Source organism: Nelusetta ayraudi, unplaced genomic scaffold, assembly GCF_046127955.1.
Source record: "Nelusetta ayraudi isolate G7.1 ecotype Tasmania unplaced genomic scaffold, CSIRO-AGI_Nayr_v1 ptg000005l, whole genome shotgun sequence".
Classification (NCBI taxonomy): domain Eukaryota; kingdom Metazoa; phylum Chordata; class Actinopteri; order Tetraodontiformes; family Monacanthidae; genus Nelusetta; species Nelusetta ayraudi.
The window spans coordinates 6,344,270-6,371,115 of record NW_027466055.1 but is presented as its reverse complement, the minus strand read 5'-3'; the positions used below and the strand labels follow the sequence as shown (position 1 = coordinate 6,371,115).

Sequence of the window (26,846 nt, the reverse complement as noted above, 5' to 3'; positions counted from 1 at the left end):
GACTGAAAAGGGTTTCGAATCAGATTAGGTTTGTTGAATATGCTGAATTTGAAATATCACCGTAAACATGCAAGACAGAGTGTTGACCATTATCAAATTTTATGCTAGGGCTAAATTGCATCTGTCAGTCGGTCGCTAATTCATTTAGGTCCACACTTCATCCTTGTTCCATAGATTATAAATGACGTACAGCAACACTTTATAACACCCATTCAAGTAAAGTGTTGTCAGATATTATTCCTATTGCCATATTTTCATTCCTAATCCAAGAAATACAAGAATATCTTAATCCTTTATTGGCACTCTACTCTGAGAAATGTGAGACCTGCACTAGAAATCTATAGACTGGATTCTGTAAATATTACAGCAACTGCAGTACAGTCATCACGGGTGATGAAAGGCGACGGCTCTGATGTGAGCCCTGTGCCAGTTCAATCTGTATATGGCGTGGGTGGTGGCGTGGTGTAATAATCTATCTCCTTCTGTGACACTGTGATGAAGATATATAGCGACACACGCTGTGAACCTACTGACGTATATAGTGGGCAAGTTACAGTTGCAGGGCAGAAAAGTTGTCGAGAGTTTGAATTAAAGTCAAAAGAATTTCATCCACAACATGTCAATGTATGTCCATATGTTAACAGTTCATTATATTAAGATAACTGCAAATAGAGAGGAATAAAATGACATCTTTAGGTTGTTAGACTCCACCAACTGTGCTGTCTTGATCAGATTAGTGTGAATGTGAGAATGAACTGCTTGGTTTTAGACGTCTGATGAGAAAAGAAATGGACAAAAAAAGTAATTCGTTGGATGGGGAAGATTTCTTTTCATGGTTCAGTGCCAAGTTATCACAGTAAGAAGGCCCTTTTTTAAGTAGACTTCTGAGGCCTGATAAATACGACTATAACAAAATTCATTAGGCAAAATTATAGGCTGGAGGGTGGATTTACAGGATGTAATGGTAATGGATTCAGTCAACAATAACTGTTGTTGATAAACTTGTTATTTTGTTCCATAATAATATCCAACAATGCTGCTTCCTAATGGCAGCATTGTTGGATGTTTATTCTTTCTAAACATTAGATGCTGCTAAATCTTACATCCTAGTTCATCAAATTGAGCAAAACGCAAAAAAAAAAAAGCATATTAGTAGCGACAGCAGAAAGTGTATGCAAATAAAACAGACAACGGTTTGAAACGAAAAAAGGGAAACACATCTGCAGCTGTCACATTAAACCAGGTTAAAATGATACTATAGGCAGGAGATGGGGCTGGATGAGCAGCAGCAGCGGCGGCAGCAGCAGCAGCCACATGACAGTTTGACTCCAGGGCCTGTTGACAAGCTGACAGGCAATCCCTGTACGTGCGTGTGAAAGATTCCTTGGCGGGCCACGGAAGCGTAATGGAAGAGAAATGGCTCGTCAGAGAATTGCTGCTGTTGCAGTACCATGTTGCGCCACAGCAATCCCGCCCTGTGAGGGATATCCATCAAGCAGGCAGTTCATTACCCGGAGTGCTTGGCTCCTTTAGCACAGGGGCTCAGCTTCATGTTGTTGAGATATCGATCGGCCACCGTCCTGCGCAGCGTTAAGCTTCGTACCAGCTCGTCTCACCACTTCATGCCTGATGTTTCTGAGCTATTATGATAATATGCAAATGCAACGGAGACGTTTTTAATTTGTGCGAATATGTGCTTGCTTTGCATCAGGTCTCTTTGGAGCATTTAGAGGCTAAAAATGATTAACTTGGGCACCTTTGATTCTGCAATGATTAAAAAATGATTAAAAAAAAAACAAACATCTAAAACATATAAATATCAAAGTAATTGAATACTGGTTATTTTAGAAGTTGTTATTTTGTTGTTTGTTTTTCAGTGCACATAGCATATGAAAAGATTCTACCTACTGCATTACATTCGACAGCAACATTGCCTCCATCGCTTGCAGGATGAACCGAGAGAGAAAGACATCACGTTACAGTTCAGGGAAAAACATTAAGCCGCCAACGTTAACTTTACATTGCTCCTGTTTTTTTTTTTTTTCATCCTATAATAATGATGTAAGAATGCAATACATTCTCAGTAAATGTTGTTGAGCATTAACACAGCAACCGCTCATTAGTAGTGACTGGTAGCCCTTGAACGTTTTAACACTTTCTTATTGACAATTAAAGGCACTTTATACAAACCAAGCCGTTGCAGGGTCTATTATTTTGTCATGACTATGTTCTGGCTTGGTCCTGTGGGTAGGATGTGGTCGTGGAGATACAGTTTGGGAAAACGCAAGAAAGATGAAAAAGTGGCGCGAGAATGACCTGGAATGTCATAGGAGGACAGTGGGAGTTTTTTTTATCTGAGCGGTCCATGACGGTGGTGCCAGATTGTGGTCAGTAATGTTGAGTCTCTGGAGTAGACAGATTATCCCGTTGATGAAAGCATTCAGCATGCCGGTGATAGGCAGTGTGGTGAAACTCATCCAATGTGTGGTGTCCAGTATATCACACTGGGAGGCCCAGGAAGATAAATGGACTCATATGAACTTTCCAGCTCTATTTTTTTCTCTTCTTTTTACAGCTCATGGAGGAGTGTTAAATTACACCTTCAGTGATGTGAAATTGGACAAGTCAGCTTTTTTTTATCGGCCCACTGTCTCCATCCTGGGGTTTGATTTAGGGGTGACCCTGTCCAGATATTGTCGCCCCAGGAGCTTCTCACATGAGTTTCAGTGAAGATTAAAATGTTATACATATATTATTATTATAAATATTCTAGAGTTCATATTCATTCATTCATCTTCCATACCCGCTTATTCCTGAGCTCAGGCTCATGGGGGTCAGCTGGATCCTATCCCAGCTGTCATAGGGCGAAGGCAGGGTGCACCCTGGACAAGAAAATAGAAAACCAGGGTCGACAGGCAATTAACTTGGAGTTTGGAGTTTCTGCTGAGATCTTAATGTGATTATCAAGGTGTGTCTAGGACATCCTCGGAAAGAGCTGGCTTGAAACAGAGGACCGCACGCTGCATTTTGCATTAATGTCTTTATGTGTCTTTTGTCACAAAAGGATTCGTTAATAGTTTAGTTTAGTTAATAAACGGTCAGTGGGAATTTAAAAAAAAAAAATACAACTGTTTAGTATTTTTTGCAGACATCATGAGTTGAAAAGCAATCCAAGAGGAGGAAAAGTTGTTGGATAGCGGATAGTTTGTGCGACGAAGACACATTTCCTGTCTATCACAATCATTTCCACAGTATTGCAGTAACACAGTATTGCAGATGATCTTTTGTGTTCAGCAGGAAGTCTTTTAGACACTGATCTTCACTGGATTTTATTATGATGGAGTGGGACTGACATTGCAGCTCTGGTGTTACTGGGCTTTGGAGGATGAGTCCATCTCATGGGGCACATAGCATGATGAAACGCAATCAGTGTCTTTCAACTCTGGACTTGAAAATGACCCGCCTGGGCCTCTGTAGGAGTCTGGGATGTGTGTTACTTCCCAGAATTTCTTGTGCGTTCATTTCATGTTCATACATGTAAACTCATTAGGATACAGGCAATAGACACATTAGCAAAAACAGAGTCCAAATAATGAGATGCAACTAGAAAACCAGATTACAGAGCAAGTAGTTGTGGTGCAGATATGACTGACCTGTCCGTGACTGCAGCTTCCCTGACGTCAGCCTGTCCTCTTAGCTGTCCCTCCGTGGATACTGTATCCAGAGTTAATGATGTTTATACACTACGTTTGCCTGGGATTATGCCTGTGTGATTGAATTTGGTGGCAGTGTTACCATCAAACCAACTCTCCAGGGAAAGGAAGAGAGTGTACAGAGCTTTTCTGTCAGCCGTAGGACCCGAGAGACTGAGCAGCGATTCCGAGGAGCTCGTCCAAGAGGCCTTGGGCTCAGGTGGTACAATGACTGATTGCTGTGTGTCAGGCTGGACTGGCTGCTAGCAATGCAAGTCAGCGATAATCAGCTAACCGCGCACTGTGTGGCTAGTAGCTACTCTGAAGTAAGTGAAACAGATTGGATGTGCTGCTGCTTATTCCACAAGGGGACCTAACCATCCATTAATTAGGTGGCTAGCAAACCTTCGAGCTGAGGATGCTGTTTTTAATGTTTACCTGGAGTGATGATGATACATTACACTCAATCGCTTACGGACTCGAGGGTTTCGCTGAACAACAGGGCAGACCCGCAGCCATGTGGACACGAACGATGCTTCCGGTTTATTCATTACTTATCGTGTTGAGGACTGTTGGCTAAAATCTGTCTGAGATTCATATGCAAAAGAGCCATATGGGGCTTGCAAGCCATAGGTTCCCAAGCTTGTGATCTGCACAGCCTGACCGCACACAGCCACTCGTCTTGTCCCAGAAAGTTTTGTCTTGTCAGGTCAGAGTGGATCTAACCTTTGGGGCTGCAGGCCTGGTGGGAACTACAGCGAGGTAACTGACTGGTCCACGGTGGTCCACCGGGAGGTAAATTAGATGTGTCACAGCTTGTTGGATTACAGATGGCACCTTGCCCCCCTTGCTCCTCTCTCCTTCTTCAAGTCTCCACTGTGATCACAGGTTTTTTTGTTTTTTTTGGTGGAAATATTATCGGGCTCACACAGCTTCTCAGCACTGGCACCATATGTCCTCATCGTACAATGTCCCGCCAGTTTTTTTCCACACATGCCAGTAGTCACAGGACAAGACGTAACCGCTGAAAAGTTGAAAGCACTCTCGAGGCTTTCTACGGCAGCATGTTTCTCAGTCATGCAGTAGTTCTTGTGGGACAGAAAGACTGAAGGTTTGCGCAGTGTCTCCAATGACCATGGACTCGTGACCTCTCATTTTATTATTAAATAATTTTGAACCGTCTTTGACAAGGGATTTTCCTTCAAATGTTTTCAAATAAAGGTCCTCAGCCTTTCGGAATAACACTGCTATAGTAAAGAAATCCATAACTATGGACTCTGACCACATTCTAGTACAACACGTATGCGCACATGTAATACATTATATCGGTTTTTCCTTTTGTTGATTCATAGATTTGATTTATTTAATTCCCTTATTAATTGTTTCTGTATTGTGGATCTTATAATCATTTTATGTGAATGAGCAAGTACGCACTATATATACACACATTTATATACATATTAAAATGCATACAAATGTACAACATGATGCCAGTGACTCAGGACATTTTTGAAGAAAAAAAAAACGTTGATAATGAGCTTGGCGTCTTATTTAGAAAGTCCTCCAAAATTAAAAAAAAATTAAATTCAGTAACACGAAAAAGGCAAACCATTTAGAATTTGTAATTTTTTATACTTAGTGTGTTAGTTGGCTTGGCAGGAACACACAAAGACATGTTAAAGATCAGTTTTTGATGATAGCACCCCTTTAACAGCAGAGAAAAGAAAACAATCTTGCAGTTGTTACTTCAAAAAAATCCACTGGTTAAAGTACTTGTAATAAGGACAAGAGAAAAGAAAATTGTCGAGGATGCTCAACTGGCCGCACCGAACCTGCAACTCTGCATCATAGCCGCTTTTGCCAGCTTCTATCTGGCAGGTACCTCCCGTTTTTTGGGGCCACTGCTGATGGAGAGGAGGCGCAGTTTGATTTAGGCACTGCCCTCTTAGCTAATTGATTTTAAGCTGAGCCTCCTTCCCTCCAGTCGGCCTGCCAGAGTCTCTCGCTGGCCCTGTAAACTGAATTAGCATTAGGACACATAGATTGGCAGCGGCGCTCTCATTTATGAGACCCCTTCCACGGGCTCGTTCTGCCTCTTGCCAGAGCAGCAGTGCCCCAGAAAGTAAATAGAGTTTGGCTTGAATGTAATTAGGCAGCAGTTCACTTGGTTAAGCCGCATGAGCAACAACAGATCCAGCAAACAGCGATGCCCTACAGATAACCCTTATCCAATTAGACTGCTAAAACACAGACCTTCGTCCAACTGACTGCAGAACTTATAAAATATACATGGCTTTACAAAACGCTGCGATGGGCTAACCTCTCTTTACTGGTGTCCTCTCCCGCTGTAATGATGCTGTCTTGTTTTTGTTTTGTTTTTTTGAACCGTCAATTAAAATAACAGCTCTATGTGGTTCCAGAATTTGAAATCTGAAGCTGTAAAATAGGATGCTGCATTGCTAAATAGATATGCTAAGCAGATACATGTTTATTCTGCCATAGATGCCTCCAGCTCATTAACACTGCGTTCCTGTTCCTGTTTCATTCCTGAATGGAAGGAACATTTCATATATGTGATTCATTTTAGGACTTTTACCCAAGAAAGACTATTTTTTTTCATGCAGATGAAAAGTGAAAGTGCGCTGAGGTTCTTTCAGCAGAACTCCTCCGGGTCAAGGTGACATTTTCTTTTTATTCAGTACCATTTCAAAGTAATAGCCCTCCGTGGGCTCATTGCGGAAACACTTCAGTTGCCGGGAAGACCTGTGGCAATGGCAAGTGCCTTTTTTAATCTAACTGTCTTTTGAAGGATAATGATGTAAAAAAAAAAAAAAAAGAAGAAGAAGAAGAAGAAAGAAAAAGAGATCTGCATATTTGCCTTCACCTGACACATTTATGTCATTTGCAACAATTCCGAGTGAGTTTCTGACTCATGGGGGAAACCTTTGATCAACCAAATGGAAACATGTGAGAGCAACTTTGATGTTTTTGCAGATTTTAATGGGCGAACAACAGTTGGGCTCAACATGATTTCTCTTACTTGGCTTTGTATGGAATACACTGTGTCTCATTGTATCAGATCCAGCTTTTAATCTGCTTTCTCTTGTGGTCTGGACTCATCTGCCCTGCAGGCGGGGTCATAGAACTGACTGTAGTTGCATCTCTGATGGACATTTTCATGAAGAATTGGCAGCAACATCTTTTCGGTCTGGCTCAAGTGGGCTCAGGTGGTGGCCGGCTTAATCCTGCTGGAAATCTGAGAAGCTATTATCATCAGATTGGATACAATAATGTGTTTTGTTCTTGGCTTTCACATATCTGGCGCCAGACCTCCTTTTACAATACAAGGGCGGTGCCTGTTTAGACTGAGCAAACACGTTTCTTGATAGTCGGTTGCTGTGTCTTTGCTCAGACATTTGATGTGGCGTACGAGATAGTAGTAGGCATGCATATGGTTTTGTTCTTGCCACCTTTCCATCACATCATTTACAAAAATATATATACTTTACTGGTATATTAATTATTAGATTTTAAACCAGCCTTTTGACTGGAGAACAGACAACTTAGATGCATACGACATTTAAAAATATTTGGATGCATCCCACTCGGGCACATGTAGATCGACATATGACAGCTCCCGTATTAAGTTGTGTACTTCACCCCTACAAGATTTTTAGAAGCCCCACATGAGGTTGCGGTTGTGTGTCATCTTAATGGAGCCCCTGAAGCCAAGATGTCTGATGCTGCTCTCCCTTGTTGGGAATGGTGCAGTCTCGTGTGACAAATGGCCCGGCAGGATGCGGTGAGTCAGCATTTGAAGGGTGTTTGAGGAATGGCTTTAGGCAGCAAAAAACAAATGTAAACACAATTCAAAATTTTTCATGTGTTTCCTTCCTCTAAAGGGCTTGTTAACTGAACATTGGAGACATCAGATTGTATTATTTACTTTCCAACATCTTACTTGGACCCAGACAAGACAAGCCGGGATGTTGGAAATAGTAAATGAAGGTAATGCACATTCTTTAGTCACATACAGTAACAAAGGAGAAAGCAATAGAATGTTGTTCAAATTAGACTTAATTCATTTAATGGGGTGGGAAAATAAAACGTGTTGCACTTTTTCCTGATGTCAGTGCTGTTGTGGTTCCATAGTGAAGTAAAAAAAAAAAATCAAAAGGGTTGTAAATGACAGCCAGTGATTTGCTCCTGCTGTCTGGGATGGAATGCAGGGCTAAGGCGGGGCTTTAATTAGCTTTTGAGGCTGGGCAGATGGAAGGCGCAGGAGCCGGATGAATCACAGAGGACAACAGCAATCTGCCTCTTTATTAGTGCGTACACAGACCCACCGTGACAAACTACCCTCACTGCCACTCAACCATTAAACATGGTTGAGAGACAGTAGTTCAAGACCTTCTGAATGTGCCAGTTTCCTTTGACTCCTTCCAGGCTCTGAGAAAAGACAAAACGAAACAGACGTATACATGATGTTTTGTTGTGACAGAACACAGTCGGCCCTAAATGCGCAGTTGAAACACTATTCTAGCGGAGGGCTTTACGATCCGTTTCTTTACGGTCCATCGCCTCACCTTCATTTGCATGTCTCCTTCATTAGAGAGAGATGTCACACTTGGCACAATCAACAAGATACACAACCACAACGTCCCTTGCGGTACAGTCTAATTCTCTTTGCAATGTGATTATTTATCCACTGTGCAAAATAAAATATTCGATCAACTTCTGTTGATAACCATGGGGTCGTGGTATGTATATGTGGGGGTACAGAGTCACTCTGCAGGTGGTTGTTTTTGATGACGCAACAAAATTCATGTTGGAAGGGTTAATTGCTTTTACGGGTATTCTGTAATACGACCGCTGTCTCCATTAACATGACACCCTAACTGAAGGCATGCGTTGGCGGGCGAGACCCTCAGCACACTGTCCTCAGTGAGCAATCAATGTGAACTAATGACCAACAACAACAATGTGGACTAATTGATTCAACCGGCGACTAAGAAGGCAAATTGCTTAGAGTCAGTGGAAGGGTGATATGTGCTGATAGGTGTGGTACTAATTGGAAAGGCTGAGAATAGCTGAGAAAGATCCACTATGGAACATATTTTTTTTTTACATCTTCAGAAAACAGCCTATTTTGCTCTCTGTTCACACCCTCCTGCACAAAACTACCCAGATGAAATGCTTTGTTGGGCCTCCCACATTGTTCGGAAATAGAAAATTAAAAGAACGTACAGTCTCGATGAAAGAATGAATCGGATCGTTGTGACTTAGGTTTGAGACATATCAGAGCCCCCAGTGATAGAGCTCTCCAGGACACTTTGTTTTATCCATTGACTGAATATAACGATGGATATAAAGATACCTGATATTGTTTGGGCAGCAGGGACTGCCAAAAATGGTTGCAAAAATGCTTTAAAAAAATAAGATAATAAATAAATAAATAAGTAAATAAATAAGATAAAAAAAAAAAGATAAGATAGATAGACATATGACTTTTATTATCATTTGTCCACTACATGTATAAGAAAAAAATACTGCAGTGCAAAAGAAGGTTTCAAAAGGAGCGTCAAATTCAAGGCGGCGCTGAGTGTGAAATCAATAATCTCTAGGCTGCAGTCGTTTATTTTTATTTTTTTATACAAAAACTGAACAGTAACTTTAAAAATCTAATCAATTTTTATTATTCCCTTGCTGCCAACACTTATAAAATGAGCTTCATCAATTTTTTTTTTTTTGCACCAGTGAAATAAATAAAATGAACAACATCAGTGCACAGTTACGTAAGCTTTAAGCAAATAAACAAATGTGGTGTGGCGGCCACACATGTGGCCATTACTCATTGCAGAAACAGGAGTCCATGTACAGAGGCAGCCGCCTGCCACCACTCATCAGTCCAAACACCAAGTGCTTGTGACAGACAGAAAAGGTTAGTGGGGAAATATTTTACTGCCCTCTCATTCAAATAGCAAGCTACCTCCACCCTCATCTACACCTCTCCCTGTGTTTGCCAGACTGGAACCATGACCTTTTTCTGAGACACCATAACATTAACAAAGACCCTGAACATAATGCACAGCCAACGACCTCAGGAAAAGTGAATGAGATTAAAAGGGGAATATAGAAGTTGTGCCAAGTACCAGGTATAAATATAAAAAGGTCAACCACGCATACAATTTCATATGACACTTAGAGTGATGGATCAATATGTTTGCAAACTGCAGCCTTATTGAGTAACACAACTGAGGGAGATTCTATCGTACTCATTTTTTTCAATTTTCTTTATGCTAAACCTCTGATGACATGATTAACACTGGTTTAAGTGATTTTAGATTATTAAAAAGAACAAGAGGCAATGTTGTCCCTGCACAAATAGACACTCCATGGTAGCGCCATGGTGAAAAGTTACAGTGTAGTGCTGTTCCGGGCCAGCAAGCTTCTTCCAAATCTCTCCTGACATTATTAGTTTTTTTTTTTTTTTTTTAATTATTATTCATTCCTCCAGACACTGCAGAACATACACTATTTGTCTAAATGAATTCCAAAACTTTGTAAAGCATCTCATCAAGGCTCTGTGCCCTACTTCAGGTATTGACTGTGTCTCAGATTGTGAAAGTATGCCAGCATGCCTGCAGTTTGGTGAGATATGTTTGTAGCATCATTTGCAACACATGAATGCAAAAACACAACAGTTGTGTCTGCAATCGTCCTGAGGCTTTATGACCTCTCCTCTCAACCTTTGGTTCCACGTGCATTTTAATGCATTTTACATACATTCGCCTTTGCAGTGAGGTACCCAATCAATCCCTGGTGTTGATGTTAAAGAAGACTTTCAATTGATGTGTTTTGATCATCAAAATGAACGGCATATAAGCAAAAATATTTACGGAAGAATCTCGGGGTGGTAGTTTTAACTACCTTAACGGTGCCCGCTTATCGCTCTACTCGAAAGCCTCGACTCGATTTGCTCGATTCTCGTAGAAACACTCCCCTCTAGCGGTGCGTTAACAACAATACACGCAAACGCGCTCTGTTCGAACGTTGATTTCTAACAGGGGAAATTTTCAGTCTAAGTAAACAATGTGATTTTCGTGAATGATGCGAGCCATTTTTTAATCAAATTGCCGAGCTTTTATTCCAGAAGAAAAAAATGTCTGGTTTGCTAGTGACATTTTAACATAGCTGTTTATGCATTGTCTTTATAACTTGAAATTTAGTGTTGTTGTCAGTTGTTGATGGTCACATGACAAGTGCTTTTTGGGGGGGCAACGCTAAGCGCCCAACCTTTACTGTAGCTATAGTTTGGTTCTAACCGAACCTTTTCCCCACATTGTTTATGAACTTCAGCTTTTTAATTTTAGAGGGACAAAGTTAAAAAAAAGTTTACTTTTGGAAAAGCTCACTTGTTGGATAACATCTGGTCAGCACGTCGCCATGTACATAACACAATGAGATTTCAACCAACAGTATTTTTTTAGTATTATTTTTTTTAATTAGTGAACAGTTAAAGCTAAACCTTTGAAACAAAGGAGGGGTTGAACTGGGCCTGTTATGCTGATGGGGTTTTGGTGGTATTTCACCATGTTCCAACCGAACCAGTCAACACATTTTCATTTTTTCCCCCATTGAGCAGTAAATGTTGTATGATTAAAAACAAACATGCATAACAACCCCCAATAAACACTATAAGGAGCAAAATGTTAAGTTAAAAAAAATAATAAAAATAAAAATAAAAAAAGTTCAAAGAATCTGTTGTGCGTGATCAATGGATTCTTCTATTTGAACGTCGAAAAGCAAATCACGAAAACATCTGTTCACAAAACTTACACACAGAATAGCCAATTTATGGATTTCCCATTATAATTTTTTTTTTTTTTTTAAATCATACAATAATTGGAGACGCGCTGAATGCTGGGATTCTGCGGGAACGGGTTAAATCGCACAACGCCATCTTTAAACCCCACAAGAGGCCAGCTATACTGTTGTACACCGGGATGAAAAACACCGTTCCTTCCGCGGAATATAAGTACAGAACGTGGAGGTGGTGTGATTTTCCCCCGGTCAAGTAACAAAAAGGGGAACCGTCCGAAGGGACTGTGAGAAGGAGGCGGAACTCCACGGGAGCCTTAAAGCTGTTGTTAGCACTGGCAGACAACAACAATAGACGGAAAGACAACAACAACGGAGTTGCTGCGCTAACTAGCCTGCTAGCCTCTTTTCTCAGCGCTGCGCTGTTTTCAGCAGCTAACCGCTAGTTAGCTAGCTCACTCTTGTGAGCTGGTTCACTATTAACATCTTTCCGGGCTGCTGTGGGACATTTTAACAGGACGCCGCCCATAGCTTATTGTGAATATACAGCCTCAGCTACTTGGATTATTTGCTGTATATTTGACACTTTTCAAGAGCAACCTTTTTTTCCCTTTAGATTTGCGTTGTGGCTCTAGCTCGCTTCAAGGCTAAGCCCCGACTTCTCCCCCTTCCCAGCGGCCCGGCCGGAGATGCGTGGAAGATGTCGGTGTCGGGTCTGAAGGCCGAACTGAAGTTTTTGGAGTCCATTTTTGACCCAAACCACGAGCGTTTCAGGATCATCGACTGGAAGCCCGACGAGCTAAGCTGTCAGTTTAATGTAACTGGGGAAAAGCTGCTCATTATCCACTGTAATATTACGGTAAGGCGACAAAAACAGTGCCGGGGTTCCTCCTCCCTTTCCCCCAGGCTAACAAGCTCGCTAGCCGACAAACTAGAACCCTTACTATTTTGGTAGCAGACTTGACTCGACGGCTTTACGATCTCCAAATACGAAGGCCCATATTTGTCATATTTTTGCTTGTAATGTTGGCAACTAATACGCAGTACCGGAAAATGTATCCGGTTTGAGCATACCACATTTAATTTGAAACGCTAAAGCCAGCTGAATGCTAACGTCGTCAGAGCTCATATGCCCAGTGCGATAAACCCCAGTGCGACATTCACGCACTTCAGTCATTCGTGCTTATTTAACCGTGTCTTTTTTTCTCTCTCTGTCTTGCGCGGACTACAGGAATCTTATCCATCCACGCCGCCGATATGGTTTGTGGACTCTGATGACCCCAGCCTGGCACAAGTTTTGGAGAGACTGGAAGATGTGAGAAAAGGCAGCACTCTGGTAACGTCGCATCTCTCACTCTCACTCTCTTCTTTCCTTTAAGAAAAACAACAACAACGCCAAAAACTGCTTTACACTTAAGTGATATCCCGTTGTTGCAGAGGGAGAAATGACACAAAATGCCATGCTCATATCGAGATAGGGCTCGAGGAAATCCACATTTTGCTGCCGAGCGTTATACGTTTGCTGTCTTGTGATGCTGCTGTAAAGTTGGACGCTAAATAAAACTCTTTCAAGGTGATTTCTCAACGTAACTGGCATATGTGCTCTTTGGGTGAATGAAAGGACTGCGCTCACTATGTGACTTGACTGGTTTCCTTGCCCGGCATGTCTTAACCTGGCTCCCTCTTGCATTTTCTCAGGATAGCTGTGCAGTTGTACCTGCCTGCTCCCCTCGGCCTGCCTGATTAGTTAGCAGATACGCAGGGTGCCAAACTGTTCTGTTGTCCCCCCCATCCACTCATTTGAATAGTGATTTAATTGCTAATCATTTGACTCGGAGCAGGCCTTTGTCATGGATGTCCTGCAGTTAACTGGCCGCTGTGTTGTCTGTTTTGAGAGATTTTGTTTTGTTTTGTTTTGCTATTTTCATCCTGTCCATTGTAATACGAGTTCTAGTGGCGTCTGATGGATAAGCGGCCATTTTGTGTGTGCTTAATTAATGTGCGTCACTCTTTACCTTAAAGAACTGGATCTGCATATGCAACTCGCATCTCCAGGAATGGGAGTTGAGTTGACCAACTGGTTGTGTTATTCGATTATTGGGACGGCCTCCGTGTCAACCTGTCTGGCGGATTCTTATGTCATTTCCGAGGTGGTGTGTCACCCTCGGTCGCCTCGGCGCTCTGTTTGAAGGGCACAGACAGAATATACATTTTTGTCTGAATGCCGTCCGCTTTTGTTTCTCTCTCTCTCTGCCGTCACACTGAAGTGGGCAGTGCTGTCAGCGAGGTCAAAAACAAACTTGACATTCCAGTGGAATAAAGTCTTGCAACACTGTACTGTATCGATGCACTGCGTTTGCTGGCGTGGAACTCGCTTGCCAGTATAGTTTGGGACTTCGTTTGCCTGCTTTTCTTTTTCGTAAGTGAGTGTTGCTATGAAATTGACGAGCGTGAGGCATCCAAGCCTATCTTGCATTCGTTTTAGTTTTAGGGTTTTGGGTATTTTTTTGTTTTTTTTCGTGATCCACAGTTGCCATTCAAATTGCCGGCATTCCAGCAGTGTGTGTGCTGCTAATATTGTTCTGCTCCACTTGCATATTCCTCATTTGGGCGGCTCGCCTTGAGGAATTGAGGAAATCTCGTTCATGACAAAGTTGGCGTCTGTCATGCCTCTGACCTTTCTCGCTGTACCGGCAGCATTGAAAGTTCTCCTTTGACCCAATCTTTTCCATCTTTTTCTTTTTGTAGCTTTTACAGCAGCTGAAGAAACTCATCTGTGATCTCTGCCGGCTCTACAACCTCCCCCAGCATCCAGATGTGGAAATGTTGGACCAACCACTTCCTGCGGGACCCGTAGGACAAGACCGAAAGGCAAGCCTCTTTAGTCCACTCTTGGTACCAGATAGTTACTGACTGTGTTTTTGGTGCTGTACAGGAGACTTTTAATTAGAAACCTGCATGAAGTGCATTGGAGACGGTGTTAGTTTTTTTTTTTTTTACAAAGTTATTGTTTTAGCCCAGCAGTAGAGCCGCCGGACGCACGGTCAATAAAAGGTGTTTTCACAGCTTGATTTAGTAGGGTGTTTGTGGTTTGTCTCCAGCACGGGACAGAGGAGGTCACATCTGAAGAGGAGGAGGAGGAAGAGATGGGAGAGGTAATTCATCTTCGATCCACACACCTAACACACTGTTCTGAATAGGGGGAGTGCTGCCTGCTTGCCCGCCGCCTGCTGTGTTTTCTTCCCATTTTTGGATCGCAGCAGGAGAATGTTTATGCTGTTGGTACTGAATGCAAGGCAGGTTTATGTCATGGCAGAGAATATTGTAAGGTGAATGTGGAAATGGTCCATCTGATGTGTTTTTTTTTGTTGCGTTTGTGTGTGAGCGTGTTTGTCACCCTCGTGTTCGGTTTCTTCTAGAGTGAAAATGTTAAAAAATAAATAAATAAAAAATCCTGGGACGGTTGCCACAGATTTAGATCAGACCGTATTCTCATGAGTTGCTGCATGTAGCTGCAAATCTGTAAATGCAAAGAAAATAAAATAAATTTCAAATTTATCATAAAAAAAATTATTCATACGAGTTTTAGGGAAAGAGAAGTGACTAGGGCCGCTGTGCTTCTGAGTGTTTGCGACTCTGGGGGAGGAAGTTTCTCCAAGTGTGTTCGTCCCCGTTTTAATTTATTACTTATTTTACCCGGAAAATTGAGTTTATGAAACATTAAGTTTGTAACGACAGGACATCGAGGACCTGGACCACTATGAAATGAAAGAAGAGGAGCCTGTGGACGGGAAGAAATCTGAGGACGACGGCATCGAGAAGGAGAACCTGGCCATTCTGGAGAAGATCCGCAAGAACCAGAGGCAGGACCACTTAAATGTAAGTCGCCAGTCATGCGGTGCTCATCGCGCTGAAGAATATCTGCCGTATAACTTTGCATTTGTGTCGTTGGTTGTGGACAAGTGATTCGATTTTAGTGATGTGCAAAAGCAATAATGTTTCCAAAGCAGGACCCCAAGGGCCTGAAGAACTTTCATAAATGGAAATATGGTGTGAAGGTTCTAAACGAGATGTACAGCAGGGCTTCTTTCTCTTGAACGATCCCATGTGAACAACTGAAAACAGATGTTCATAGTAGTACATGTGTGTGAGTGCGTGTATGTTTCAGGTGGTTATGTTATGTTATTTCTTCAATGTAACACAACATGAGTGTTGAGTTTGCACTCATATTTTCATGCTTGAGTGATGATACATGTTTAAATTGATTCAATATATTGAGATAATATGGAATATGGAGCAGATAGCTCAATAAAAAACGTTCATGCGTATATGTGGGTGCAAAGGTTTGAGAACCAGTGACTTACTTCACACCAGTGGCTGTTGCAATTCAGTTCGTACCTCACAGTGACTCCTTTAGCCCGTGTTTGTGAGCACGGAAGCGCTGCTGCCTGCTTCGCTTCACATGCTCCTATTTTGTCTTGAAATATATTTGGAACTTTTGCTGAAGCCCTGTCTCCAGGGGTGCTCTCACATTAATACCAACACGCCCAAGACTAAAGCTTTCCTTTTGATCTTGGCCCACATTAAGCATGGATGACAGTCCTATCCTCCTCGGCAAGAAATGCAAAGCACCCTTCACATCTGCCTTCACCGTCAAACTTATGCTTTGTGTGTGTGTGTTTTTTTTTTTCTCTCCCTCTTCCCCCTGCAGGGAGCTGTTTCTGGTTCGGTTCAAGCCTCTGACCGCCTAATGAAGGAGCTCAGAGAGATCTACAGGTCTCAGAGTTACAAGACAGGTACACATGCACACACACATGCACTGGGTGCACACACCACATGAGTTTCTCCCACACACACACAAAATGATATCGCAAACAAATTTGTGAACATGAACATATGCACAACCAGCCAAAGGTTTTTTTTTATTTTTTTATTTTTTACAGCTTTCTTGACTGCAGACAGCAAAGAAAAACACGTTCAATAACTCTAAAAAGGCTTTTTTATGAAAGGTGGCTGTTTTTGAAGAATTTGAATATAAAACGCGGTGGAGTTATTTTACACTTTTGTTTCCTACATCCTTCCGTGTGTGTTCATGCGTGGCTTTGATGCCTTCAGTGAGAAACTGCAACATCAGCAGTCATGACAATGAAAGAAAAGGGTGTGTTATCGGGTGTGTCCAAACTTTTGACGGGTAGTGTCTATTTTTTTTCCAAACATAGTCGGTTTTCTGTATAGATATATAGCCTGTTTAGATGACCGCTCGCACCGCAATATATCTAAAAATGTATCCAGTAAATGTATCGGTAAACCAAAAACTAAAAGGCATTATTTTGATGTATCTTTTTCTACTGCATGTGTCTTTCTATCATGGTGCTGCCAGAGTGGGCACTCGAGCCGCGGTCAGAAGACCCCGCATAAACAAATGTCTTTATTTCCCACCCAGGCATCTACTCTGTTGAGCTTGTCAACGACAGCCTCTATGAATGGCACGTCAAAATAAGGACGTAAGTCTTTTTTTATTTTTTTTTTAACCCGGTTTGCATTGCACGTTTTCCACTTCTGTTGCCGTGAGCGCAGTCCGAACTCATCACTGTTTGAACAACAGGGTGGATCCAGACAGTCCTCTGCACAGTGACTTACAAGTCCTCAAGGAGAAGGAAGGAATGGATTACATTTTACTAAACTTCTCCTATAAAGTGAGTGCCTCTCTCGCATCGACTGAAGTCAGACACAGTTGAGCTGTTTGAAGGTGAAAAACAAACCATTGAACCACGTTGCTGGTTTGTGTTGCAGGATAACTTCCCGTTTGACCCGCCGTTCGTCCGGGTGGTCTCGCCCGTGCTCTCTGGAGGGTGAGTTGGTCACGTCGCCTCGCAGCCGCTTTCCATCGGAGGGTTTGAGTCGGTGGACGAACCAAGCAAATGGGGGGAAAAAAACGCTAATTTATCTCACTTTTGAACCAAACTTATTTCTCGACTCCCACGCAAAACCTCTGACGCCCAGTTTTGTCCTCCCTGCAGTTACGTTCTCGGTGGAGGCGCCCTGTGCATGGAGCTTCTCACCAAACAGGTACAGGCACGACACACCTGGCAAACCAAAAATACAGACCAGCTCCCACCGCATATGGCCGGGCCCTTTTTGTGTTTTTTTTTTTTTTTTTTCTAATGAAGTGTGCACGAATGCAAATGACACTGGTTTTGCTGCTTGCAGGGTTGGAGCAGTGCCTATTCCATTGAGTCTGTCATCATGCAGATCAATGCCACATTAGTTAAAGGAAAAGCCAGAGTGCAGTTTGGAGCCAATAAAGTAAGTTTTTCTTTTTTTTTTCTTTTTTTAAAGGGGGAGGGGGGGGGGGTGTCACATGATGTGGCCTGTGCAGCCTCACACTACAGTAGTTGCAAAAGTGTGTGTTATTCCCTTGTCTCTGTCTGCAACCAAAGACTCTCGTCATGGCTCTTTTGTTTTTATGCACATATTTATTTTTTTCTTTCTTCGTCAGTTGCGCATTTAATCATTAATATGTTAATATGTGTGGTTGCAAAGGCATGCATGATGGATCACATCACCGTTGAGATGTTCATATTGTGTTTATTTTTTTTCCCATTACACACTGTTGGTCAGTTTTAAATTCCAAGTCGTAGATTAAATATGTCTGCCGCAACCCGAACAACTTGTCTCAGACGCTTGAAGGACAGGTCGGGAGACGGGCAGCCACTAGTTCAATGAGCCCCAAGGCCAGTCGATTTCACAACCTCGAGCAAGTACACGAGTCATCGGGAGAGTTGCAGTGGTAGGCAAACGGTTGCCTGGAGGTCAGAGCCCTCGTGGGCGACGTCGGTCGAGGCAGGAAAACCCGGAAAATCCCAACACGCCGAAGTCCTCGCCGCTCTGTTCGGCGTTTCCAATAAGACTCGGCGTGAATGAAGTCTTGCCGTGCGCTAATGAAGGGGTGATGGAGGTAATAGTGGCCATTACATTGTCTGAGACGCACACCGGGGTCTGGGTTTCATTCACCCGCCACGAGGGAGAACTCGTCTGCCACGCGGCGGAGATGCAGACAGACAGTAAATGGCTGTTTTCCTGTATAATTCCATATTTGACAGAGTCGCTATTTGCACGATGGATGCTGCGTTTCACAGGCCCCATATTAAGTGTATTTTCAGATCTTGGAGTGCGGCTGAGCAGCATCACGTGATCAATTATGCACACTACCAGTCAAAAGTTTGGACACCTTCTCATGCAATCTTTTTCTTTCTTTTATTTTTTTTCTTAAGTCTCTACAACTTTCTACACTGTAGATAGATACTGACGACATCAAATATATGTGATTATGCAGCAAAGAAAAACACATTCAATGACTCCAGATATGCAATTTTGAAAAATTTAAATGTAAAACGTGTTTCAGTTATTTTACACTTTTATTGTTTCCTCCATAATTCCTTGTGTGTTCATACGTAGTTTTGATGCCTTCAGTGAGAAAACAGTCCAAACTTTTGAGTGGTGGTGTATAAAGTACACAGTAGTGGTCGTAAATTCATTAAATTCATTCAAACTTTTGCCTGGTAGTGTAACTAAAGGCTAAGTGAAAAAAAATGATTTCAGAAAAACAGCTCTCAGGTTCAAGAAGGTTGCTGAGCCCTGATCTGAGGTGGTTGTGTGTGTGATTTCTAACCTGGAGGAGTGCGTGTGGGTCGACTTTTCCAGAGCTGCGTCTTTCAGTGAGCGCTTCCTGAAAGTGGAGCAAGGCAGTGAAGGAAGTTTCCTCATTCCTGGGTTCCAGGTTACCGACAATAGAAGCGGGTTCCTGGTACAAAATGAAATGCGCACAATGCTTTGTTGATATTGTGTTGATTGTGGAACGACTCTCTGGCAAAAGTCAGGGTTGTTTCAGAATAGAATCATATAGAATAGAAAGCCTTTATTAATCTGGCATTGGGGAAATTTGCATTATTACAGCAACAATATAGTGCAAAGAGAGGGCTTCACAGAGAGAAGGGCAATTATATTAATTTAAAATAAATAGAAATCAAATGAAACATTTCTAGAGTAAGAAGGAAAAAGAAGATATTTACCTCCTATAAACAGTTGGATTTCTACATTCTTGTTACAACTTGACTCACCTCGACATCCGTAGATAGGCAGAGTTTGCACAGATGACGCCGCTTGTCCTCTGCAGGGGACTCTGGTATCAGCCCTCCTCCACTTCCAACAGGAAGTGCCAAGCCTGTCGGCGGCTGGGAGCCGCGCACAGTCACTCGTCTTAGTCACCGTCCTTGTCAGCGACAGACAGACGGAGCGCCTGCATCCAGCCGGGCCTCTTCACGAGGGTCTCTGCTGGGTCGACGTCGTCGCGAGCAAACAGCCGAGCCGTTTCCGTGCTGACGCGGTGTTTGGACGGAAGGTGCCGCGGAAAACACCTGCACAGTGCGTCGCCACGACGTCCCTTCCAGTCTTGACGCTCTGTGACCACATGGGCCCCAATAATGCAGAGTGGACAGACTTTAACTTTGAAATTGCTGTCAAACGTGCGTTGTCAGGTCGTGTTGAGGCCGGATTGGACCGCTGCTGCGATTTTATTTTCATTTTCACTGTGACTTTCTGTTTGTTTGTGTGTGTGTGTGTGTGTGTTGTAAATATAGTGGTTGAAAAATGTTTGGATTAATATATAATAATACTACACTATACTATCATTGTCAGACAGATGTGGCAAAGACCAGCTGAGTCGAATTTCTCAGCCATGGCTGTGAACCCTGCATCAGATTGTCATCATTGTCTTTGCATAAACGTTCGTTAATAGGCTTTACACCGAGCATTAAAGTATGGATATGTGTGTGTAAGAGGTGGAATACGATGTGCCTTTTAAACCAGGAGTAACGCTGCTTTCAAAGAATAATCCCTCAGATTTATGCAAAAGCAGTTTTTATTATTTAAAAAAAAAAAGAAACCAAAAAAAAAAAAAAGTCTCCATTATCTTGGACCAAGCATCTGCTTCTCTTCCAGACCTGAGGCTGCCGGATCCACTCGTTCTTGCCGTCTCATCCTCTGCAGTCATTCGTGACTTCCTTCATTCTCTCAGATTGACTCCATTGTCCTTCTTGTTTCTGTGCAGAACCAGTACAATCTTGCCCGAGCACAGCAGTCTTACAAATCCCTCGTTCAGATCCACGAAAAGAATGGTGAGTGTTGTAGCCTCCGCTTTCGCACACAGTGCATCACTGACCTTGTTTGCTGACAGCCCCCCCCCCCCCCCCCAAACACACACACACGCACAAAAATAATAAAATCCGTCAAACGGAGCATAATTAGCGCTGGGTTTTATTGTGTTTGTGCGAAGCGCGCAAGTCATCCGCAGCGTCCTGCTCAGTCTGGGATTATGTTGCTGTGACAGAGATAATGGAGCAGCAATCATTGGACCTGCCTCCATCAACTCTGTCATAGCTTGGATGGAATTTACACCAGCGTCGGTAGCTGTGTCTCCATTACAGTTTTTCGCAAAATAAAAGCAATATTCCTAAAGTTTCGACAAAGTGCAATTGCGATTTGCAGTTGTTTCCATTGAAGCGCATGAGCTTCAATGGAAAGCTTATGCGCACGTCACGTGTGGTGACGTGTAAATGCGATGAAAGTGATTCCATGACACCTCAGAGATATTCCTCTACATCGATACATCTGTAAAACCACCTCATGAGAGCATCAAAACCTTCCAGCCGTATTTGAGAGGTTTTTTTTCGAAGGTTCGGTGTTCCCATTATTTTACACTTTCATTGTTTCCTGCGTAATTCCATGTGTGTTCGTACGTAGTTTTGATGCCTTCAGTGAGAAACTGCAGTGTCAATAGTCATGAGAATGAAAGAAAAGACATTAAATTCATAGGGTGGGTCCAAACTTTTGACTGGTAGTCCAAGTATAGAGTAGTGGTTGTTTTTTGTTGCATTGCGCACACACACACACACACACACACACACACACACGTTGTGTTTTAGTCTTTGTTCATTCTTGTCTGTTTGCGCCCCCTCCCCTCCCCAGGCTGGTACACCCCCCCCAAGGAGGACGGCTAAAACTGACACCTGCCTTTCCTGCGTTGGGACCACGTCTTTGAGTTATCTCCACCCTCCTCCTCCACCAACCTCCACCCCTCTTCTCTTTTTTTTTTTTTTTTTTTTTTTTTAAAAATTACCCCCTTGCAAAGTATTTCTCCTAAGTCCCTTTGATTTTTTTTTTTTTTTTTTTTTCCCCCATCGTTCCTCTTCATGCAAGAGTTTCCAACCTACTTTGGACGAACCCACCTCCTCGTTCGGGGACCACCCGCCCAGACGCTACAGCACACGATCTCTCGGAAGACACTCGCGCCCCCACCGAAGTCGACGCGCAAGCTGCCGAGCTTTTCGCATCACCCCACCCCCACCACCCACCCACCCCGCCAGATATTTATCACTCGGCTTTCTCTCGCAATCTCGTGCCCCCCCCCCCCCCCCCCCCCCCCCCCCAACTCCACCCCAGTGTGACCCTCCTGGAAACTGAAGCGACCTCAAGAACTTTGGAAGTCGACCTTTTTTCTTTTTGTGTTTTTTTTCCTTTTTTTTTTTTGGATTCAGCCGAGGCTCCCGATTAATCTGCGCTGTTATTTGATCAGTCCTGACACTCCAGCCAGCTGAACAGCCGGACAGACAGACAGACAGAGAGACAGACAGACAGACACAGACGGACGCTCTCTCGCTCCCCCTGAAGGCTGAAGACTGGCTTCATGAAGGACTTGGGAAATCGTTTCCCGGTCACGATGTGCGGTGAATACAGTCGCTGCCTTTTTCCTCCTCTCAACGCACGAGACGGCCTCTGGGACTCTGTGCTGATGTCTCTCTTCCCTCCGGGCGGGGAAAAGAAAACTGAAAAAGTGAAATAAAAATTGTCTTCGAGGCTTTCCAGCTCGCCCGCTCGCTCGCTCGCTCGCTCGCTCGTGTTTGAACCCCAGGAGTCGAGGAAGGGGAGAGGCGGTGGCAGGACGATCACCCCAACCCCCCACCCCCTCCACCCTCCACCCCTCAGACTCCCTTCTTGTTCGTTCATCGTCATTACAACCAGCAAACCTGTACGGAGCCCGCAGCGTGCGGCTCGGCAGCGCGTTTGGATTTTAATCACACTGTAATGAAGTTGATTTTAAACGCCACGTGTACACTTGTAAATTTGTATTTCTGCAAAAAAAAAAAAAAGGATTTAATTGTTTATAATGTAACCTTGTCCGGGTCTTTGGCTGGGCAGAGACTTGTGTGACCACGTGCGTGCGCGCGCGCGCACACACATACATACACACACACACACACACACACATACACAAACACACCAACACACCAACACACACACCCTTGACTTGTATTAACAGCAGAGGGGGAACTGCGACACCTGTTTCAGGCTGCGGAGACAAAAAGTTGCTTCATGAATCCTCTTGCAGAAGGAAACTAAGAACACCATGTTTTTATGTACGCTTACCGACTACTATATTTTTGTTCCTCTCGCGCTCCCGCTCTCCCTTTTTTTTTTCTTTTTTGGATTGTTCACGGTCGTCCTGATGACGTGTCGACTGGGACGGCACCATTCCATTCCTTTCGCCTCTTTGATCGCGACGGCAGACGGTTGTTTCTTGGCATTCCAGAGGTTTTGGTCCATCGGCAACCCAATAACTCAAACCGGATGAACCTCAGTCAGGCTATGCAGCGTCCAAAGACGCTCTCGGGTGGAGGTGGAGGGTGGAGGTGGTGGTGGTGGTTGGAGGGGGGAGTTTCAGTTCACTGAAGATTTTTCCAAGTGGCCGTGACCCGAGCACTTTGTGCCAGTTGGGCCTCCGTCTGAGCGGTGGGCGGGTCTTGGGGAGCGGGGGGGGGGGGCGTGACCTTTTACCTTTTACGACGACCTTTGCTCGACCTCGCAGCCGGAGTTTTTCAGAAGCACGGCTCAAGTTTAAATTCACAGCAATAGTCTTAAACAAAAAAAAACACCACACAGCTTCCAGCTTCTCCTCACCTGGGAAGATGGACTGGAATTCGGACTCGCTGTCCGAATACTTCTCTTTTTTGGGGGGGTTGGTGGGGGAGACTCTTGAGAAATACTGATTTGGATTTTCCATAGGAGCAGGAACGGACCCGACTCTTCCCAAGAACGCCTCTCCGGTTCCTGTGTACGCCTCCCTCAGCGCCGCCGCTGGGGGGGGGGTCTTCAGTGTAATGTGAATATTTTGCAGAAAACTGTGTGAAGCATTCCAGTTATTGCAGTTACATGTTTGATGTGGGTGTTCTATTGTGTGGTTACTTGCACCGTTTTAAGAAAAAAAAGACATTGTCCCAAAAAGCAGTGTAGAAAGCTCACTTATCGGTTATGCTATGTCATGCAATCATTCCTGGTTTTGCAACCCCCCCCCCCCTTTTTTTTTTTTTTTTTTTGTTTATTTTATTTCATTTTATTTTTTGGCACCTTGTCTGACTCGAGGGGGTCGTCCCACGTGAGGATCCCCCTGCCCAACACGACCATGGTCGCCTGCATGTTTTTGTTTTTGTTTTTTCTTGACGCTGTCGTGGTCCCACAGCCAACTTTCCAAATCATCCCGGTCACATTTGTCCCGTGCACTCCGTTCTTCCGCTGGAGAGGCAAACTCAGGAATACATACCTGCACACTCCGCTACGTACAAAATGGCTTTGCTTCGGAAAATCGTCACACAAGGTTAAGACTGAATGTGTTCTCTGGGGGCCGTTTAGAAAACAAGACAAAAACAACAACAAGTTGCTGTCCCCCTGCCCTTTGCTAGACTTTTACTGGACGCCCTTTTTTGAGTTGGACTGACAAACTCGAGTACGTGTGGACAGGGACGTCCCGCTCCCTGCTCGACGGGGGCAGCGCCCCCCCTCAGGCTGAGAGGGGGATTAGCCACGTCGGTACGATCGGTAAAAGGGGACGAATACGGTTCGGCCGTCGATGCCATGCGCGGCTTCCGTTCGAACACAGGGACTTGTTGTGACTTGAGAAGCCCGCTCCACTCGACGAGGCTCCACGTCCGATAAATGTACCAGATTTTGCAGAGCGTCGTCTTTCAGCAGAACCCGTGACTAATGTGCTTTGCTTGCTGTTGTGAAGTGAGCAACAGCTGCCGTGGTCTTAAGAAGAAGAAGAAGAAAAAGAAAAAGAAGAACTCTGGGTCTGAGGTCTGAATTAGCCGGATTCTGGGTTTCTTTACCTTGCTTCAGATATCTGCAGTTGCCGGGTTTATAAAGTTATGCACTGTTAGCATGCTTTGGTTTGGTTTCATTTTCTCCCCTCCCATTGCAAGGGTGTTTTTGACCATGTTAAATAATTTGTAAACTTGCATCAAGTTTATGAATAAAGAATTTTATCAAGTATGTGTCATTGCGGCCAGTTGTGAATGTTTGAAGCAGTGAAAAAACACATTTGTCATTCATTGAGGACACCGGTATATTTCTTAGTCGTTGTAGTAGTAGTTTTGGATCTTTGGTAAGAGTGAATTACCCGTGTTGTGTTGTGGTCTAGAAATGTTTTGGGTTTTTTTTTAAGTCACAGATTGCCCACCTCCTGGGTTTCTTGATGCTGTTCTTCCTGTATCCTCCACTGGATGGCGGCATTAGTCCAAACATATGACGGTTAGCAACCTCAGCTGCTAATGCTGCGCTCCTCAGTCTGGAGTGGACACAACTAACCTTTTTGTGTCTTACGAATTTCCCAGTCAGTTACCGGCGCAAAACAGCTTCCCGTGTTGCTAAAATAACGACGAATATCAATCACTTCAAACATAAAAATGAGAGACTTGGCCTCTTGACATTTATGTGTGCCTCATATCGATATGTTGCTTTTAGCTGATAAGTTGCAGTTAAAAGCAGATGTACGCTTCCCGGGCGTTGTGTAGATCGAAGAATCGCGCTGCCTTTACAGGAAATGCAGAAAACGGTCACCATGAAGTCTCATATCTTATATAATCCAGTTGAAAACATGCGAGAACAAAAAACTACAGCGGGTGAAAGAAAGTTTTCAGGCCGTCCATCTCCCCGTTGTTCACTTCTCTCCGGGTCAAAACTGGATGTTTCAGCAAGATGGTGTCTTTGTCACACACTTTCTGTACTAAGAACAGGAATTTAGTATTAATATGTATATATTATTAACTCCTTTAAAAAAAAAATTCTATGGATATTCCATGTAAATGTTTAAGAGAGAATGAAAATGAACTGAATAAGAAAGTTTCTATTAGCTGTTCCTGATTTTTGTGCTTCAAAAGTTACAGAAATTGCAACCGCTTCTTTCTTATCACGTTTACGGTTATTTAAAATGTTTCTACCAATGTACCTGTTTTACCCAGAGTGGACATGAGAACAAAGTGGAGCGAGGAGTGGTTGGATAAAGGTGGTAGAGCTGCTATGCATCTTGGCCGACAGTGATTTATCGCTGTTTCCTGGGGGGCAGCGTCTGGAACAGGTGGTGGGCCGGGTGAGTGGGTTGAAGAGATTTTATCCTCCTTAGCTTTTTGCAAACACATTTCTTATCATCAGAGTTTGCTGTTCATGTACGTGAGTATGTGTGCGTGCCAAGAAAGGTGGGGCCACAAGTAGTGAGTTCTTGATTAAGAATCCTTGATGGGGTTTGTAAACCCTCTGTCCTATTAATCAAAGCAAAACAATATTTTCCAAAAACAGAATCTGTGTTTGTTTTCATGCCGTGGATCCCTAAATGCCAGATCGCTCATCAGCCAGCGTCTTCATTGTGCTCATTTGAGCTCACCTCTCTGCAGGTTGGCATAATGAATAATGGGGTCGTCTGTTTGTCAGGAGAATCGTGCTACTGATGGTGTGTGACCTGGACCGGCTCACATGGAGCCCATTACATAGTGGTCAAAGGTAGGGAGTAACAAAGCACAAATACTTTTTTACTGTACTTGTGTACAGTAGAGTCCCTGGGTTTTGGAGTCGCTGTTCGGCCCGTTTTCAGTACAGAGAAAAATAATTATTAGATTATAAGATTATTCTTATTAAAAGATCATCTAATGATGGCTCACAGGTCATAAATACTGATTATTAATACTTTAACTTTTACCAGAATATTTTTTTTTACACAAGTATCCGTACTTTTACTTAAGTACACAATGTGAATACTTTTTTCCATCTCTGATAATGGCTCCCAAGATATCATTATGTTGCTGGGAAAGTGCGGCTCCGCTTGCCGACGGCAACTTCACGATAAATAGCCAAAATCAATTTCCATCAGTTTTTACGCGAAGCACGGCAGATGGCGAACAATTGAGCCCAGATCTGTAGCGAGTGTAGCAAACGGTTTGAGATACCCTA

General features: G+C 43.4%; 1 protein-coding gene across 1 annotated transcript; it reads left to right on the top strand.

The window, feature by feature from the left end:
* The first annotated feature begins 11,644 nt into the window (after nt 1-11,644).
* On the top strand, nt 11,645-24,898 carry ube2q1 (ubiquitin-conjugating enzyme E2Q family member 1). The gene is made up of 13 exons (XM_076051399.1): nt 11,645-12,372; nt 12,745-12,849; nt 14,262-14,388; nt 14,607-14,668; nt 15,252-15,392; nt 16,225-16,309; nt 16,957-17,017; nt 17,119-17,209; nt 17,307-17,365; nt 17,534-17,582; nt 17,724-17,819; nt 20,623-20,689; nt 21,540-24,898. Exons 1-13 carry the CDS (start codon nt 12,214-12,216, stop codon nt 21,569-21,571), a joined length of 1,134 nt encoding a protein of 377 aa, XP_075907514.1. The 5' UTR covers nt 11,645-12,213; the 3' UTR covers nt 21,572-24,898.
* The last annotated feature ends 1,948 nt before the right edge of the window (nt 24,899-26,846 follow it).